Below are 18,015 nucleotides of genomic sequence, written 5' to 3' on the forward strand. Positions count from 1 at the left end.
ACTAAACGGTTATGCTCAAGTTAATGATATACATCTTGAACAAAACATCGCCTTTTTCAATATGTGTCAATCATTTGTATATTGACCGCGTATCTTTTGTGTCGGCAATTTGGACAACAGATACGTTACAACATCTATTCACTTGAAATACTCAGGTACGTAGTGCATTTTCCGGAACGACTATTGACAGTTTGAATGTTTAATGATATGATTATGAAAATAATATTTATTTATTAACGAAATAAACATATTGTAGAAAATAAAATAAGATGATGTTGAACTGCCACCGTATTTCAATTTGTTTTTAACAGATACGTTACGAAGTGTTTCATTCAGCATACATTTATATTGCATTTATCTAAAAATGTTACTGGACAGTGTGGTAGAACACGTGTTTAACTTTGTATCCGAGTTAAAGTGTTTAACTTTTAGTCCAGATTTCATATTTTTCACTTACGAAAACATATTAAAAACAGATACGTTACAAACAACAGCTACGTTATACGACTATGCTATAAAAGTGTAAAAATGTTTGAATGGTTTGAATAATAATCATCTTAACTTAAAGTTTTTTGATTATGGTTTTATTATTGATATCTGGAGTTTATAAGACATCATAAATTTTGAATAAAACAGATACGTTACAATTTCTATTTTCTATGTTAGATGTTCGAATTAAAGTTTTTCTATACAAAACATAGACATTTTGTATTATATTTCTTTATTTTCAAATAGAATCATATCAAAATGTATGGAATATAAAGCAAATGTAACGACAGTCAATCAATTTAAAAATGCGACAGATACGTTTATACGAAATGGGTAGACTATTTTCACCAAAAAGACTGTATTTTAGGATATATCTAAGAACCAACAGTTCATATAGTATGTTTCCCTCATCAATTAAAGTACATTAATCTACATTATGATATACATCTTATTTCATAATCCAATATGAAGTGCGTTCTATGACAACTGATATTTGTGTAAATTACGTTACTTTTCCCATACAGTTTGATTTATTTTATCAATCATAATATAAAAATAACTTCATTTCTTATTAAACTATAAAGAGTATTTAGTCTGAACAGGTAAATAACGAACACAAATATTGTTATGTGTTATATTAAAATATTTTTTTGAATGAAAATTTGCAGTGTAACGTATCTGTCGCTGATTTACAGCTATCTTTGTAAAATCAATGAAATAACGAAAAATTGTCGATAGTGAACTAAAATATTTAATCTGTGTACTCCAAAGGCATGAAACAACTAAATAAAAACAAATCTGATTTTATTTGGGAACATCAGATGTGGGGACAATTTTACTGTCCAAGTTGCTCCTCTATCTGTAGAATGGACGAAAAGACAATAAAGCAAAACACCTGTCTTACTAGTTTACGGAAGGTCGGCGGTTGAACCCACGTGCCGCCCATAATGAAATTATACTCGGAGGGGCACCTGGAGTTTTCCCCAACCACCATAATATAGAAAGTTACCATTTGACTTATAATTGTGTTGGTGTCACGTTAGAACTTTAAAATATACAGAGATGTAATTCTCGGTCAACACCTGGCATGGCATTTTTCCCTCGAAGTTGGTTTTGTATAAAACATGAAATAAAATAATCTGTAATTGTGTCACCTTCTCCTTTGTACTTCATCTTTACTGCAAGAACTGCTGCCAGTACGATGATAACAATCAAAGCTAACACAAAAAGTATCGCCAAGACTTTCTCTAAACACGTCCTCTTCTTGGTATCCTTTTCACTGAAATTAAAGTCATCCAATAACCAAACCATCTTGCATTAAAATATCTTATCTTCAAATGCAGAACAATCTCATAAAATGCATTTAACTATATTAAATAGATATTTATAAATTAATTGTGTATGTAGAGTTACACTCCTATCAAATTTCATAAAGTTACAGTCCGATAGTGGTAAATCTAGTTCACATTTTTACTGTTTCTGAATATACATGTATCAAGTGGATAATAAATAAAACCTAGTGCATCGCTCTGTTAATAAAATAGACCTGTTAATTTTATGTTCTAGTAACATCCGATTTTCAAATGGGAACAAATTACGGTCTGGTATACCTATAACATTCTCATTATATTCGTATCATTACGTTTTCTCAATTTATCAGTCACATCATACTTATTTTATTATATATCCACGAATTTTCCGTCTGAAATACAGCAAGAATACATATATTTGTATTAAACTCCCATCGGATACGGAAAATATATAAAAAAAAGAGATTTATTACTTTTGTCGTGACGTCACTGTGACGTCAGGAATGATGTAATGAATGCGTCTCATCGTTCCATGCGTCAAAGAAAATGTCATGGTTCCAAATGAATTTACAGTTTTACAGTTTTATTTATCTAAACTTATAGTCAATATTGTGGCTGATAAAACACCAGAAATAGGTAATGGTGTATATAATAAACGGGCCAAATCCACTCGACCCGAGTACAACACTGCAGTGCAGGTCAAGGTACTCTTATAAATAATAACTCTATTAGATCTATATCTATTGATATTGTGTATAATTGTACTGTTATTAGACAGAATAGACATAAAGACACACTGGAATGACCATTCTGAATTTCTCTCTACATGGAAACTGTCTAGATGTAACGTCTGTTCAAACACAATAACACGGTATGTAGAATCATGGTCTGTTACTAAGTGAAGCTTTTTGATTTTAGTTTCTTGATAACTTTAATACCCGGCCTTTCTTTGTTGGATTCTTTATTTTCAGCTGACACAAATAGACAGATAATTACTTTCAGTAACGCACAAAGAGGTATTAACAAGGTGTTCTCTAAGTTGCCGTATGTTATATTACTGATCAATATGTTAACAATAGCATAACGATGAATCCTAAACTGTGTAAACAATTTTATTCGAATACAGGACCATTTTTAATACATTTCATTTGTTAGTTAAATTTATTAGTAGTATTTAAGAAGAAATGTACCAGTTGTTTACATGTATATGCAGTCAGTATATTTATATCAATGTGAAGATTTACCTGCTACCATTTTCTAGGTAAACGTCTTCTTGCAATCCTCGCTTCTCAGCCATTGTGCCGTCTACTGAAAAAGTAAATAAACAAACATATATCTGAATGTTACATTCACCTCTTTCCAAATCTTTCCTACTCATGAATCGCAACCTCATTCCGCACTTCATCAATTATGAATGCACTTAAGCAACTAAAAGCACGTGAAAATGACTTTATGAAAGCATAGAAAACAGATACCCTACCCTATAGATGGCCAACATATAATGTACGTGTATGCTGAATTAGCATTTGATAATACAACATTTTGTTTACGATTCTGATTAAAAGAGTTAAAACTTAAATGTTCCATAGTTTTCCACACTTACTTCCGCTAGCATCGCCTTATATCACATTTTAAGAAACACATCAAAACTTACAAACAAAATCGTGAAATCTGTTTTATATAACATAAATACAAACTTGCCCTTTCTAGGTTTGTAGGTTTTATGTTTTTGGATTGTTTATCCGCCATTCCTTTAACCGAATTATGATGCTATAAAACTTACATTTTTCATTTGCAAACCTGTTTATTTAGTGCATCTTGTTTGCTGATTAGATGCATGAGCATGTCCACGTATATTTTATCTATTACGACTTCAAAAGAACTATGCATATCTTCTTGTTTGAAAAGGAAAACAGCACACTGTTTCATAAATTCGTATGTGACGATTGACTAATATGTCATGCGCTGTGTACGCATGCTTGAATAATCGATATTAATTTTTCTATTTATTATGACACTATCCATACAAAAAATCTATACCAGAGATAATTTGAACTTTAGCACTGTAATTTTCCCTCGTATAAATTATGAATACCCCGTGCTAAATTTGGTTTGAAATGAAATAGTAATTTAAAAATGCTTTTGTGACAATGACATCACACACTGACCTAATAGGGTTTTTTTAGTCATGGCAATTTTCCTATTGCTTTAATAAAATCATAAAAAAACCTTTAATGAAAAGGATTCATGACCTGAAGAGATGATGGACACTACGATGTTAACTTTGATTTTTTTTTTTTGGTTTGATATTTGAATCCCGCTCAGAGAAGGTGCGTTATATATTGCTTTACAAAGTCTTCGAATACATGCCTATATGGTTTGATTGTTAAACTTTATATACAGAAACGAAAATTTGCAGGTTTTACATATCATATCTTTGGTTATCATTACATTTGTATACACCTGATTATACATGTGTAGTGTTATCTATTTTAATTATCATGTATTTTTGGAAGATGTTAGGGATTAAGAGTGAATTGTTTGCATCAGTAACCGATTAATGATCCCCACCGGTGTTTCTGCTACTGGCCGTTACAAGGCGGTGTCCCGATATGTTACTTTGTTTTGATTATTTTACTTTATGTTTTACTCTTTCTATGTATACATTTACATATATCAACTCTTAGCCTGCCTTTGTGACAAGTGCAGATCAAGATCAGCCTGCACATCAGTGTAATACAATCAGCTTCGGGTTCATACAGAGCTGCACGTGCAATATTCTCTGCATCATAAAATATAACAAAAATCATCAAGTTTATTCACATTCAGATTTATATCGATATCAGAAATATGTTCTTTATCTCTAAATTCCCATATCTGTGATTGAGATCACGTATAAGTAATGGTAAAAATGAACAACAAGAACAAAAAAAAAAAAAAAACGTTTTGAAACAAAATGTTCAGCGTTTATTCATAAATCACAACATTAAAAATCATATCAAATTGGTAACAAGTCAGGTCAGAAGCGAAAAGTTGGGATGTGAATTGATGTAAAAAAAAAAAAAAAAGGAAAATATCAAACAGGGAATGCCACGCACCAAAAACGTAGCCTCCTCAAAACGAAACCCCCAGCACGCAGACGCGTGCACCACACACACATACACACACACACCCAAAGCCAACACATAAGGACAAAACGAACAACACACACGCACACAAAGCCAACACATAAGACGAAACGAACAAACAAAGGAACACAGTGGGGCACCGCCTTGGAACGGTCAGTGGCAAAAACACCACTGGGGAGCTTAAACCGGTTTATGGTGCACCTAACCTCACTCTTACCCCCGCCATGTTCCAAAGACATGGGACAGTGTAAATAAAAGTAATCCACTCCAGGTGAATCTCTTACACACGTAATGGAAACAAAAAGGCATGGCATGTAAAACACAAAAATGCTCGTGTATAAATATATAAAAAACAAACCTTAAGAACCAAAAACGTATGTACTCAATGCCTTTTCAGAAGACAGAGCAACAAGAGAAACACCCTAAAGGGCCCGACGAAACAGGCCAGACGACAAATATCAAAACAGTTCAGTCCTGGTAGGATTTAAAAACTGCTTATCATAGAGTCCTCCCCCTCTTCCGTCAGACGCAATCAAAGAGGGAAGTGTAGTGTCCAACTGTAAACGGGTTGAACACTAAACATGCGGTATGTCTCAAAACAGTTGGGTCGTAACCTCTTTTAATAAAACGTTTGATAATCTTTCCAAATACGTTTGGAAAATTACCGTGACCCAAGATCTTACGAAGTTTGTAAACCACATCCCCATAAAAAACGTGTTTAGAAATACCTTCTCGCAGAAGTGTCTTTAAATTACTATTGAATTTTAAAACTAAATCAGAATTACGATAATAAAATTTAGCAAAATATTTACGCAATTTGTAATAACGGTAGCCTTGCTGAAGAAGTTTACCTGTAATATATTGATTACGTTCATTGAAATGCTTGACATGACTACACACATGGCAAACCGAATTAATTGAGGAATATATACCCCATAAGATGTAGCCTGAGGTACATCCCCATCCAAATGGGGAAAATTTACAATACTAAAATTAAAATCATCCCTCTTGTCATAAATTTTGGTATGTATAAAATTGTCATAAATAGAGAGATGTAAATCTAAAAATGAAGCATCAGTATCCGAATTGTTAGTTTTAATTAACTGAAGCTCCCTAGGATAAATAGTACCCACCAATTGACCAAAAAACGGATTATCCATATTAAGAATATCATCTAGATAGTGTGAAAACTTCATTTAATTGTTAACCAATATGGTAAAAATAATAAAACAAGAATTTGTTGTTCAACTGTTAAACTCAACCCCGAGAATAATTATAAAAGGCCAAAGAAGCAACACTGATTTCAACAGTTAAAATAAAAGTATTAGCGCATAGTTGTAAACTGGCATTTCTTGTTCCATGTTTGTCCCTTCTTTTTTATCTAAGGATGTTTCTGAAAAGTACTATCACCTTGTACATTGTTATATCATTAGTGAAATTGCTGTGAGTGAAATGGAATTGACTTATTCTAATACAAAACGTAATACAAGGTGTATGATATAAGTAAAACTGTGATAGGATTGGTGCAGGTAAGACTTTTAAGATACTTGTTTTGTTGTCAACTGATACTTCCTCATTTATATATTTAAACGTTGCCTGTGCAAATGTATAATTCGTATGTTTGACGAGATTGTAAGAATGTACAATGTTGTCATGATGTTTAAAAGTAGTGACCAAAGTCTAATGAATTTCCCTTCACTCAATTACGATTTATAAAGTTTGTTTTGTATGTATACGTATTACAAGGATTACAAAGAAAAACAGACTTGTTTCTTATCAAAGGTTTGTTATAACAACACCAGACACGTATTGGAATTTCTGGCATTGCTGTCGTCGGCAATCTGAACTAATTAATAACAGTACTCCTTATTACTTTAACCTGGTATTACAGATGTTAACTTTTTGTTACGCATGATTCTTATGTTTACAACTAGTTAGTAAAGAACCTACAGGTGTGTTTCTTTCTTTTGTTCTTGTTGACCGCTTTTCAGACATTTTTTTCGGGTGAAGTAAATTAGCACAATTTATCACAACGTTATATTTCCATATGTAAATTTTAATTTAGTTTACCTGTTGGTACAAAACTTAGTCACTGAAACAGTAAACATGCATTTTTATATCATACCCATATACTGTGGTTTCAAAATACTTCCAATGTACATATTAAATGATTTTATAGGGAAATATAATTTTAAGTCAATGATCACATTGATGTGATAATTATTTTGATACCTTTTGGTTCACAAGAAAGGTATACTGTGATCTGTTTTATTTTCTTCGTGGTGTGTCATACAAGACAACAATAGCTTACCGCTGATAAAGAACACATGATGTTGTTGGCCAAGAATTGGCCAAAACACTATTCAAATTGAATAACTTGTCTTTCTTATTCAACAATACTTGTTGCCAATTGTTCTGCGTTACGTACAAACTTTTGTACGTACCAGATTAAAGTTATCAACAGATGTAAATTATTTTACTAATATATAAACCGTTTACATAAATTAATTATGTGAAATAACAATTAAAACAAAAAGTATGAAATAAATTCTAAGAAAGTTGTAAATAGTTCAGACAATATAGATAAAGCAAGTCGTTCGAATACATACTGTTTAAAAGTATATCAAAACTCAATAACTTGAAATTATTAAAGAACATAAATGTATTCCGAAAATTGGTCACGTGATTTAATTAAAGATCGTTAAACGTGTAACAACATGTAATATACATATGATTTAATATAACAACAATTTAAATTCAGTTATATGTCATGAAACAGAAAAATAGAATAGTTGTTTCAAGCATTATAATTCATGTATGTGCTATTGGACACATTATTAGATAATCTATGCATAACATATGAAAATGATTAAATGAATATCATGCAATTAAACTGGCTCAGTATGAGAAAATCAGGGAATGTATGAGGAAATACGGACCAACAACATGTAATATACATATAATTTAAAATATCTTTAATTATATTATGATATGTAATAAAACTGAAAAATGAAATAGCTAGTTCAAGCATTATTATCCATGTTTGAACTATTGGACACAATATAAGATAAACTTTGCATATGAAACTGACTGAATCAATACGAAACAACTGAACTGGCTCAATACGAGAAAATCAGGGTAAGGAGCAATATGAAAACAAAAACACCTCAGGACCAATACGAGAAAACAGAGACCAAACAAAGTGAGGGAGCCAATTCGGACTTCTATTGATTAAGTGATTTCATATTGGCCTTATTAATTGTCCCCTCGTTCTTCGTCATTGGCCCAGTACGACTACCCTTGGAGAAATAACAAAATAAATGTGAAATCCTATAAGTATGAAAAATGTACTAATGCTACGCTTTGTCAAATAAAAAAAAATTAAAATGGATGTTGTTTTTATTAGAACATAGTCATATTTACATATTTTGCCAATTGATGCAGAACCCAAACCACTTACGTAAAATATTTTGTTAACATTTTGTCTTGTAAAACGCATGTCTTTTTTTTTTGTATACACGTGCTTATATTGTATTTTATTGTATAATATTTTTGTCCGATCTTTGAATCTAGCGTTGTAGCGGTAAGTGTTCCCGCTACACGGAAACTTGATAAACATTCCTTTCTCTGTGAAAGCATCCAAAGATTTCTTACAAAGGACCAAGTACACAGGAAAGCATTCTAAAATTTAAAGATAGATACTATGTTTTGTACTTCACGGCTGCAAGGCCAAAAATAAATAAATGTTTAGTTCCTCAGGCCCCGCCGCATACGATTTTGACCCGGCGCATCTAAATTTTGTTATCAAAGAAAAATTGATGAAATTCGCGAAAAAAGAAAATTCAACAAAAAAATGAGGAGGAAAGAACGAAAATAAGTGGGTACGAATAAATCGTCAAGAACGGTTACTCTGTTCATCTTGGTTAATAGGCGTTTGGTATTCTGTTTATTCTATAAGCGTACATTATACATTGATAAATCGTGCCAAAACGAAACTACAAAATTCAAGTTGATATCTTTTTATTGCATTGAGAAAACTGCTTGTTTAATATGGGTCATTTTACGCCCGTTTTCAGCATTATTTCAGTTATATCAGTTGGCCAGTTCACCTAACCATCACTCCTGGGAAAGACCAATACTAGACCCTAAAGTCCGTAAGCAACTGCGTACTTTCTCACATAAAGAATCCTAGTTGGTTGCAGGGCTCGAACCTACGACCCTGTTTCAGTCAGAGGTTTACAAGTCCAGGACTGTATCCCCTACACCACGAACCCGGGCTTAATATAGGCTGCCGGGCATTGATTGAATCTGCAAACATTCCACCATAGTGTTCCTATCAGCACAAATTGAAAAACATCATCAAACATATTATATACAAACTTTCATGGTGCTTTCATTCCAGTTTCTTTTAATAGATAATTTGTTATAGCTCAATTGTCACATAGTGACAATGTGAGCTTTTGTGATCATGCATTGTCTGTCGTCAATTTCGTCTGGTGTCCATGCTTCAACAATTTCTTGTTTAATATATATTGTAATTTTCTCAGAATATATTGAGTGCCAAATGCAACCTTCAGAACAAGTATTGTTCTTATAAATTATTATCTACATAAGATGCAAGGTCTTTAAGTGTGTTAAAAATAGATGTACAATACTGGATTCCATAAAAAAAGGGCAATGTCGTTAATAAAAAAGAAAATAAACAAAAAATCCGCACTGAAGCAAAAAAAGGTGGCCTGAGAAACTAAACATTATTCTTTTTTATACATGCAATGAAACACGGAGAAACCACATTAATTTCTTATAATTAGTAAAAGGAAGGTAAGGGTAGATTTCCCGGAAGCATAGGGCACCCCAAACACAGTGTGAGAGCAGCCATGCATCGTCAAGTAGGTCCACATCAAACAGAAACGGTATGGGGAAGAAAAAGCAGACAGGCTTCTTTTAAAGTCCCACAAAAAGTAAATTTTAATTATATACAAGATACAAAAATGGGCAAGGAGCCGAGAAAGAAAAAAAAGACACACAGGAAAAAGAAAAAACAACACAGCCGGGCACCGCCCAGGGACGATCGGTGGCCAAAAAATGATGCTACCTAACCTCACACTTAGTAAAAGGAGAGGGGCGTATATGCAAGGGGCGATGGAAGGGGGGGGGGGGGGAATAAGGAAAATGGTGGGCACATAACCTCACTCATAATAAAAGGAGAAGGGCATAAATGTAAGAGGGCGATTGGGGGGTGGGGTGGGGATTGGGGGAGAGGAAAGAAACACCAATAACAAACAAGACAACATATGAAACATAAAATACGAAACGGAAAAAAACAAGTTGAAAATAGGGGCACCGCCTTGGAACGGTTAGTAACATGTATAAAGAAAACTGGGGGGAGAGGGGGCGAGGGGGTGTCAACGCGTTCAGGACATGCCAATCTCGAACTTTCCCTATTTTTAACAAGTTAACAGAATAACTCTTCGCTGAGAAAGCCCGAAATATTTTAGTTAAAAATTCCAGATTGTATCAAATAAAACATATTCAATGCAATCTCGGTAGAGCAACACCCTTTGGGACATACAAATATTGACTGTTATGCCAAGGTTCTTGTTCTGGAGAAGTTATTTTGGTAGTATATTTCAGCTTAGGGAAATTTTGATGATGTTGTTATAGAGAGGTTTTTGCCCAAGAGAGGGCCGCTCTGGAGCGGTTGTACTGTAAATAGTTATAAAAAACATTACATCAATATACTAAAAAATTTGAAAATATGTAACATTAAAATGGTTATCATTTATCTTAGAAAAATGTCTACATACAACTCCGCATATCTAACACATTCAAACATCTTTGTTTACATGTGTAGATCTATTTATAAATACAAGTTAGTTTAGAAATTATAAAACCATTTTACGTTGGAGTTTTTGAAAATAAATTATCTACATCTGAATCTATAATTCCAATGGAAATTACATTAACATTCCATGTCGTTTTGTTCTGATAAAACAAAACAAGTAATTTAACATTAAACAAGAATACTTTGTACAGAATGTATTACGGCATTAAAATCAAACATTATCGGGAAAAAATGGCAAGAAGTATTACATTTTCGCATAAAATTAAAAATCGACATGATAAGGGAGCTTCCGGAAGTTGAATTTGCAAGAATTCTGTATATTGCATAGAATTTTACAAGGGTAATACGTTTAAGTTCCCAGGATCATTTCATTTTTATTATCTCTATCTAAGGATAAAAAAATCATGAAAAATAAAGTACATCATTTCCTGATATTTTCTAAAAAAAACATAATTCATTTTATTGGTTCTGCTTACGTTACTTATATGCCCTTTAACTTTTCATGCTTTAACGACTAGCATTACGAATGTTCGTCTCTCTGAGTAAAATTTAAGATAAAGTAGGTCTGAAAGCTTTTGCATATATTATTTGAATGAAACTGAAGCATTTTGATAAATATTTCAAATGTGATGTTTCCTTACATGTACTTTTTGTCACTCTAATTTTTATACGGACAAACAACTATTATACTTCACTTATTGTAATGCGCTTTATGCAATGTTTGATTTAGTTAGTGGCTTAATAAATGATGTTAATACATTCTATCTTTTATTTTTTGTACTTTTCAAGTATTTGTATAATTCTACTGAAAAATCAAACTTTTATATTTCAAGTAACACAGTATTTAGACACCAATTGTTCGCACAAAAGTTACATAATTTTGTAGGTGCAATTAAACAACAAATATTTTATAAAGAACGAATCAAATATCAAGATTTTTTCCTTATCAATTATAGACATAGAGTATGAAAAATAGCAGGACAGTACGCTAAATCTCCTATGGCAAATAGACAAAAATGTTCTTAAGTCATCTCGACACAGTTTAAGAAGTCAGTCACACTTTCAGTCATAAAAGTCGAGGAAGGCACCATATACCGAACTGTATTTCAAGAAAGGAAATTAAAAGAAATCTCGTCCAAAGAGCCAAAGTCAAAGCGAGGACAGACCAGCAAGTAATCGCTCATCAAGGCACTGCAAACGGTGGGTACTATATTTACTGTAATCTATATTCACACATGATCCAGACATTTCATCAAATTACAATTGCGTAACTTCGAACCCCCCGAAAATGTAATATTTAGGTAATTTGTTTATCAATCAGATAATTGTTTTAATAAAGCGAAATCAAATTAACAGCTGCAATATTCAAATAAAAATGAACATACCTTTCTTTGTTTCAACGTAATATATTCCGTATTATAGACCACAAGTCGTGTTAGTCAAAATTATTATTAACATCTTAGAAGATAAAGCAGGTAGTCCTCCGTAATATAGCACACATAGGAGATAAATTGTCAAATTCTATTAAAAATACAGTTATTTTTTTCTGAGTGTGAGATCTGCAAAAAATCCAATGAAAAATATGTCGATGCTGTTATAAATATTTAAACCAAATAAAAATGCTATGCAAAAATATTGCTTTACGTACAACATGTAATAAATTATAGCTTTTTAACTCAAATGCTATCGGAAAACATGTCAAGAAGTATATTTTCGCCGAGTTGATAAGAAAACCTCAGATGATTGGATACCTTCACAAAATATTTGCCAGAACTATACAGTGCCAAAAGTTATGTAACAGAGTTAAACAAGCGAAGGCAGAAATTGGTTAATGGGTCATGCAGTTCAGTTCACAGCATCATTCCATTTTCGCCATTAAATGGAAGTAGAAATTTTAGGTTTGAACAATCAAATTAATTTTTCAATCATACATTCAGATATTGACAAATAGTGCTTCGTTAATGAAGAAAGAGGAAAACAGGATAGCATGTATACAATTTAATAAACTAACTTAGAAAATTAGAAAAAGTTATTTCTAGCAGTTTCAAAGGACATCGGACATTATGCTAGGGATTTTGCCCTCAGTTCAATGCTATTTCTTGACTTCAATAGCTAATAGTTTTATGTAATAGCTTCAAATACTGATAAATAAGTTATATTCCTATCAAACTGTCACAGAACATAGTTTTATTTCACATTCGTTTTCTTGAAATTCGAACAGTTTGTAACTAAGGGTCATATTTTTGAAAAATTTAAAATGTGTATTTTTAGTTAAATTAAGCGTTGGGATTTAAGGTATGTCTACTATGAAATATTTTAACACAATAAATAAACTTATACCATGCAGATTGTCAGTTTTATTGACATTTTTAAAAATAAACGTAAAGGAAAAAATAAAAGTGGAACAAAACTTTTGGTCCTATAACTGTACTCTAATTATTTCCACTCGAGTGCCCATGATAACTGATATGCATTGATCATAGCCTATTGTTTGTTTTCTATACATCTACTGCTATACTGTATGTATACACATGTACAATACTGACCGGGCATTATGTGGAGGATTATTATTGAATACATGCAGTGATGTAGCTGGCCATACATTGGCGTAGTTGGCCTTTTTCAGCTGAAGCAGAGTGGTGCAGGAGACTGCCTATTCCACTGTGGGTTAAGGGATGCCTAACTTTTAGCATTTTATATCTTTCGAACAGAACTTTGCTAGTTAGGTTCAACATATATGTAGATATTCTTGGGGTGTCTGTGTTAGTTCTTTGAGGTCCTTACTAGTATTTCGGTTGGCTTCAAAATAAGTTTCGGATGTGTGAGCGAATTGATGTTAATTCTGGGGGTGTCAGTGTAAGTTCTGGGCGAGTCAGTATTAGTTCTTTGGTTGTCAGTGTTAGTTCTGGAAGCAACTGGGTCAGTTAAGAAGATGGTTTCTGGTTTAGTTCTGTTAGGGTACTAGTATAGGATGCTGGATCGAATAAAAGCAAATGATATTCTTAAAACGCATTCTATGTTTGCTTCAACTGTGTCCTACAAAAGGTAAAAAGATTGCACCAAAGTGGCACTATTCCCACAGAAGTTCGTCTATATCTCTTTGTCATGTTAACGTTGAAGACACATATATATGTAATATGTCTAAGCCATTTTGCTTGGTTCTTGACTTACGACGGACTCAGTTGTCTCGATCCTGATGACACGCAATCGACGGACTAAGACTGTCAAGAGTGATTGAAAAATTCATAAGATATACCTATAAGGATCAGTCTGCTTTTTGACTTCCTATATCCGCTATTTATTTAGTTTAGTATTTTCTGTGCTTGAAATATTTACAAAAATGAAGAAAGCTGTAGATATGTAAGGTTTAGGAAACACATGCAATAAGTGTCAAATATTTATATAAAATTCATTTGCTGACACCCTGTACATAGTTTTTTTTCAATTTTAAACACTTCCCCCCTTGTGACCAAGGACCATTTTTGCAGCATACGTATGTAATAATTATTTACAAAGTCATGTGAAATATTTTGTTGCGTCACTAGGGGGAAAGATGTTAAAAACGTAAAAATGAATTATGTTCATACTTTAATAGAAAAGAGAATGAGAAACTTGTAAAATGATGTCGCATTTATCAAGAAATGGTCTTCAACTATCGTAACTATGCAATTTCAAAAGTCTAGCCCTATGTCACTTTTTCCGTAATCGGATAGGCAATTTGAATAGGAAAATGTCCGAGGTCCTTTCGTATAACTCATGATAAATACGTTTTGAATATATGTAATTTCTTATACATGTAAAATGAATCAGAAGAAGAAACAGCATGGACAATGTACACTGATTAACAACAAACTGATTCCATTGAGAGCAGGCATCTACTTATCAGTAACACTAATATACCAATATTCAAAATATAACATAATAATAGTAAAACAAAAGTTTGTTGCGCTGTAGTAAAAACTCAACCCTGAGAATACTTGAGCAATTTTGACTTCAACTATTAAAATAAGTGTATCAGCGCATAGTTGTTGAGCGGCATTTTTTGCTCTAAGTTTGTACATGTAATAGATCTCTTCATTTATATCTTAGTATGTTTCTGAAAAGTATTATAACCTTGTACGTTGTTATATCATTATTTGCTGTGGGTGACATGAAACTGACTTATTCTAATACAAGACGAAATACAATGTGTATGATATATACGTTTTCCTTTATATATTGGATGTTTTAGTTTGAAACGTTGCCTGTGCAAATGAATAATTCGTACTGTTTCAACGAGATTTCAAGAATGTACAATCTTAAATTGCCATGATGTTTCAAAGTAGTGATTAAAGTCTTATGAATTACCCTTCACTCAGTACGATTTAGAAAGTATGTATACGTATTACAAAGATTACACAGAAAAACAGAACTGTTTCTTTTCAAAGGCTTTGTTATAATATCAGACACGTATTGGAATTTCTGGCATTGCTGTCGCCGGCAATCTGAACTAATTAATAGCAATACATCATATTACGTTAACCTGGAAATACATAAAATATGTTAACTTTTTGTTACGCATGACTCTTATGTTCACAACTAATTAGTAAATAACTGAAAAGTGTGTTTCTTTCTTTTGTTCTTGTTGGCCGCTTTTCAGACTTTTTTCGGGCGAAGTAAATTAGAACAATTTATCACCAAACGTTACATTTCCATATGAAAATTTGTATTTAATTTACCTGTTGGTACAAAACTTAGTCACTGGAACAGAAAACTTTTTTGTGTCATATTCATAAACAATAACTGCCCACGCTGCTTAAAAATACTTTCAAGGTACATATTAAATGATATTCAAGTATGTACTATGTAAATATAATTTCATATCAATGACCAAATAGATATGAAAATTATTTTGATCCCTTTTGGATAACAAGAAAGATGTATATTGTTCTGTTTTATTTTCTTCGTGACAACAGTAGTTTAGCACTGATAAATAACTCCAGATGTTGTTGGTCAAGTATTGGCCAAAACACTATTCAAATTGAACGTGTCTTTCTTATTAAACAAAAATCGCAGACAATTGTTTTATGTTACATACAAAATATTTTGCATACCAGATAAAGTTACCAACAGACGTGAATCATATTACTAATATATAAACAAAGTAAATAGTTCAGACAATATAGATAATGTAAGTCGTTCGAATACATCCTGTTAAAAAGTATATCAAAAGTCAATAACTTGAATTTATTAAAGCAAAATAAATGTAGAAATCCGAAAATTGGTCCCGTGATTTAATTAAAGATCGTTAAACGTGTAACAACATGTTATATACATATGATTTGAAATAACAACAATTAATTTATATGTCATAAAACAGCTGTTTCAAGCATTATCATTCATGTATGTGCTACTGGACACAATATTAGATAAACTGTGTATATGAAACTGATTGAATGAATACCATACAACTAAACTGACTTAATATGAGAAAGTCAGGGTAGGTATGAGAAAATAAGGACCAACAACTTGTAATATACATATGATTTAAAATAACTATAATTTTATTATCATATGTCATAAAACTGAGTAATAAATAAAATAGCTAGTTCAAGCATTATTATTCATGTATGTACTATTGGACATGATATTAGATAAACTGTGCATATATAACGGATTGAATCAATACGAAACAACTAAACTGACTCAATACGAGAAAATCAGGGTACGAATGAAAAAATAAGGACCAATATGAAAAAAACCTCGGGACCAATACGAGAAATCAGAAGCCAAACAAATGGAGGGAGCCAATTCGGAGTTCTATTGATTAACCTTTAGCCTGCTGGCGGCAAGCGATTCTTCCTTTGCGACCAGTGCATACCAAGATGTACGGATGTGCAGGCTGATCATTGTCTTTACTGTTCGCGATTCAGTTCGTAATTTTTCAGCGAACACCCCTTCGAATAACAAATGGTATTGCCCAAAATAAATGATCACTCCAGTTTAGAAATTAAGCGGGGTAAAAGTTAAGTGATTTCATATTGGCCTTATTAATTGTCCCCTCGGTCTTCGTCATTGGGCCAGTACGACCACCCTTGGGGAGATAATAAGGAAAATGTGAAATCCTATGATTATGAAAAATGAACTAATGCTACGCTTTATCAGATAAAAAACTTAAAAATGATGTTGTTTTTATCAGAATATAGTCAAATTTACATATTTTGCCAATTAATGCAGAACCCAAACTACTTACGTAAAAGATGTTTTTAACATTTTGTCTTGTAAAACGTATGTTTTTTGTATACATTTGCTTATGTTTTGCTATAATGTTGTGTAATACGTAATGTTGTATTTTATTGTAAAATATTTTTGTCCGACCTTTGAATCTAGCGTTGTGGCGGTACGTGTTCCCGCTACACGGAAACTTGATCTGTGAAAACATCCAAAGATTTCTTACAAAGGACCAAGTACATAGGAAAGCATTCTAAAATTTAAAGACGGATACTATGTTTTGTATTTTCTGGTTGTAAGTTCGTTTCAGAGTAGACGCGTTAAAACCCCTACAGCAAATACGTGCAATGAAACACGAACAAACCACATTCATTTCTTACAATATGTAAAAAGAAGGTATGGGCAGATTTCCTGGAAGCATAGAACACTCCAAACACAGCGTGAGAGCAGCCATGCATAGTCAAGTATACCCACATTAAACAGAAACGGTATAGACGGGTTGCTTTAAAAATCCAACAGCAAGTTAACTTTAATTATATGCAAGATACAAAAATGGACAAGGAGCAGAGAAAGACTAAAAAAAGACAAGCAGAAAAAAACACAGTGGCGCATCGCTCAGGGACGGTCGATGGCCAAAAGCTGATGGGTACCTAACATCACACATAGTAAAAGGAGAGGAGGCGTAAATGCAAGGGGCGGTGGAGGGGGGAAATAAGGAAAATGGTGGTCACCTAACCTCACTCATAATAAAAGGAGAGGGGCGTAAATGTAAGAGGTCGATTGGGGCGGGGAAGGGGGTGAGAGGAAAGAAACACCAACATCAAACAAGACAACATACGCAACATAAAATACGAAACGGACAAAAACAAGTTGAGAATAGGGGCACCGCCAACATATAAAAAGGAAACTAGGGGGTTTAAACGCGATCAGGGCATGCCAGTCTCGCACTTACCATATTTTAACAAGGTAATAGGACAGTGTAATAAAATAACTCCCTACTGAGAAAGGCTCTTACATTGGTGACAAAATACCA

General features: G+C 32.7%; 1 protein-coding gene across 7 annotated transcripts in view; it reads right to left on the reverse strand.

Moving 5' to 3' along the window:
* Positions 1 to 18,015, reverse strand: part of LOC123527229 (neprilysin-1-like) — a 51,864-nt gene that overhangs the window by 18,199 nt on the left and 15,650 nt on the right. For 4 of the 7 annotated variants that reach the window (XR_006681680.2, XM_045306565.2, XM_045306564.2 and 1 more), the window contains 2 exons: positions 3,044 to 3,107; positions 1,644 to 1,768 (listed from right to left, as the gene is read on the reverse strand). Coding sequence is in view for 6 of the 7 variants with exons in the window: in XM_045306563.2 (XP_045162498.2) it covers positions 1,644 to 1,768; positions 3,044 to 3,107 (189 nt within the window). In the remaining variant the exon portion in view is untranslated. Of the gene's footprint in view, positions 1 to 1,643; positions 1,769 to 3,043; positions 3,108 to 12,157; positions 12,464 to 18,015 lie in introns of those variants that run through there. The other 3 variants (XM_045306567.2, XM_045306566.2, XM_045306568.2) reach the window with 2 other exon arrangements.

Source organism: Mercenaria mercenaria, chromosome 14, assembly GCF_021730395.1.
Source record: "Mercenaria mercenaria strain notata chromosome 14, MADL_Memer_1, whole genome shotgun sequence".
Taxonomy (NCBI): Eukaryota; Metazoa; Mollusca; class Bivalvia; order Venerida; family Veneridae; genus Mercenaria; species Mercenaria mercenaria.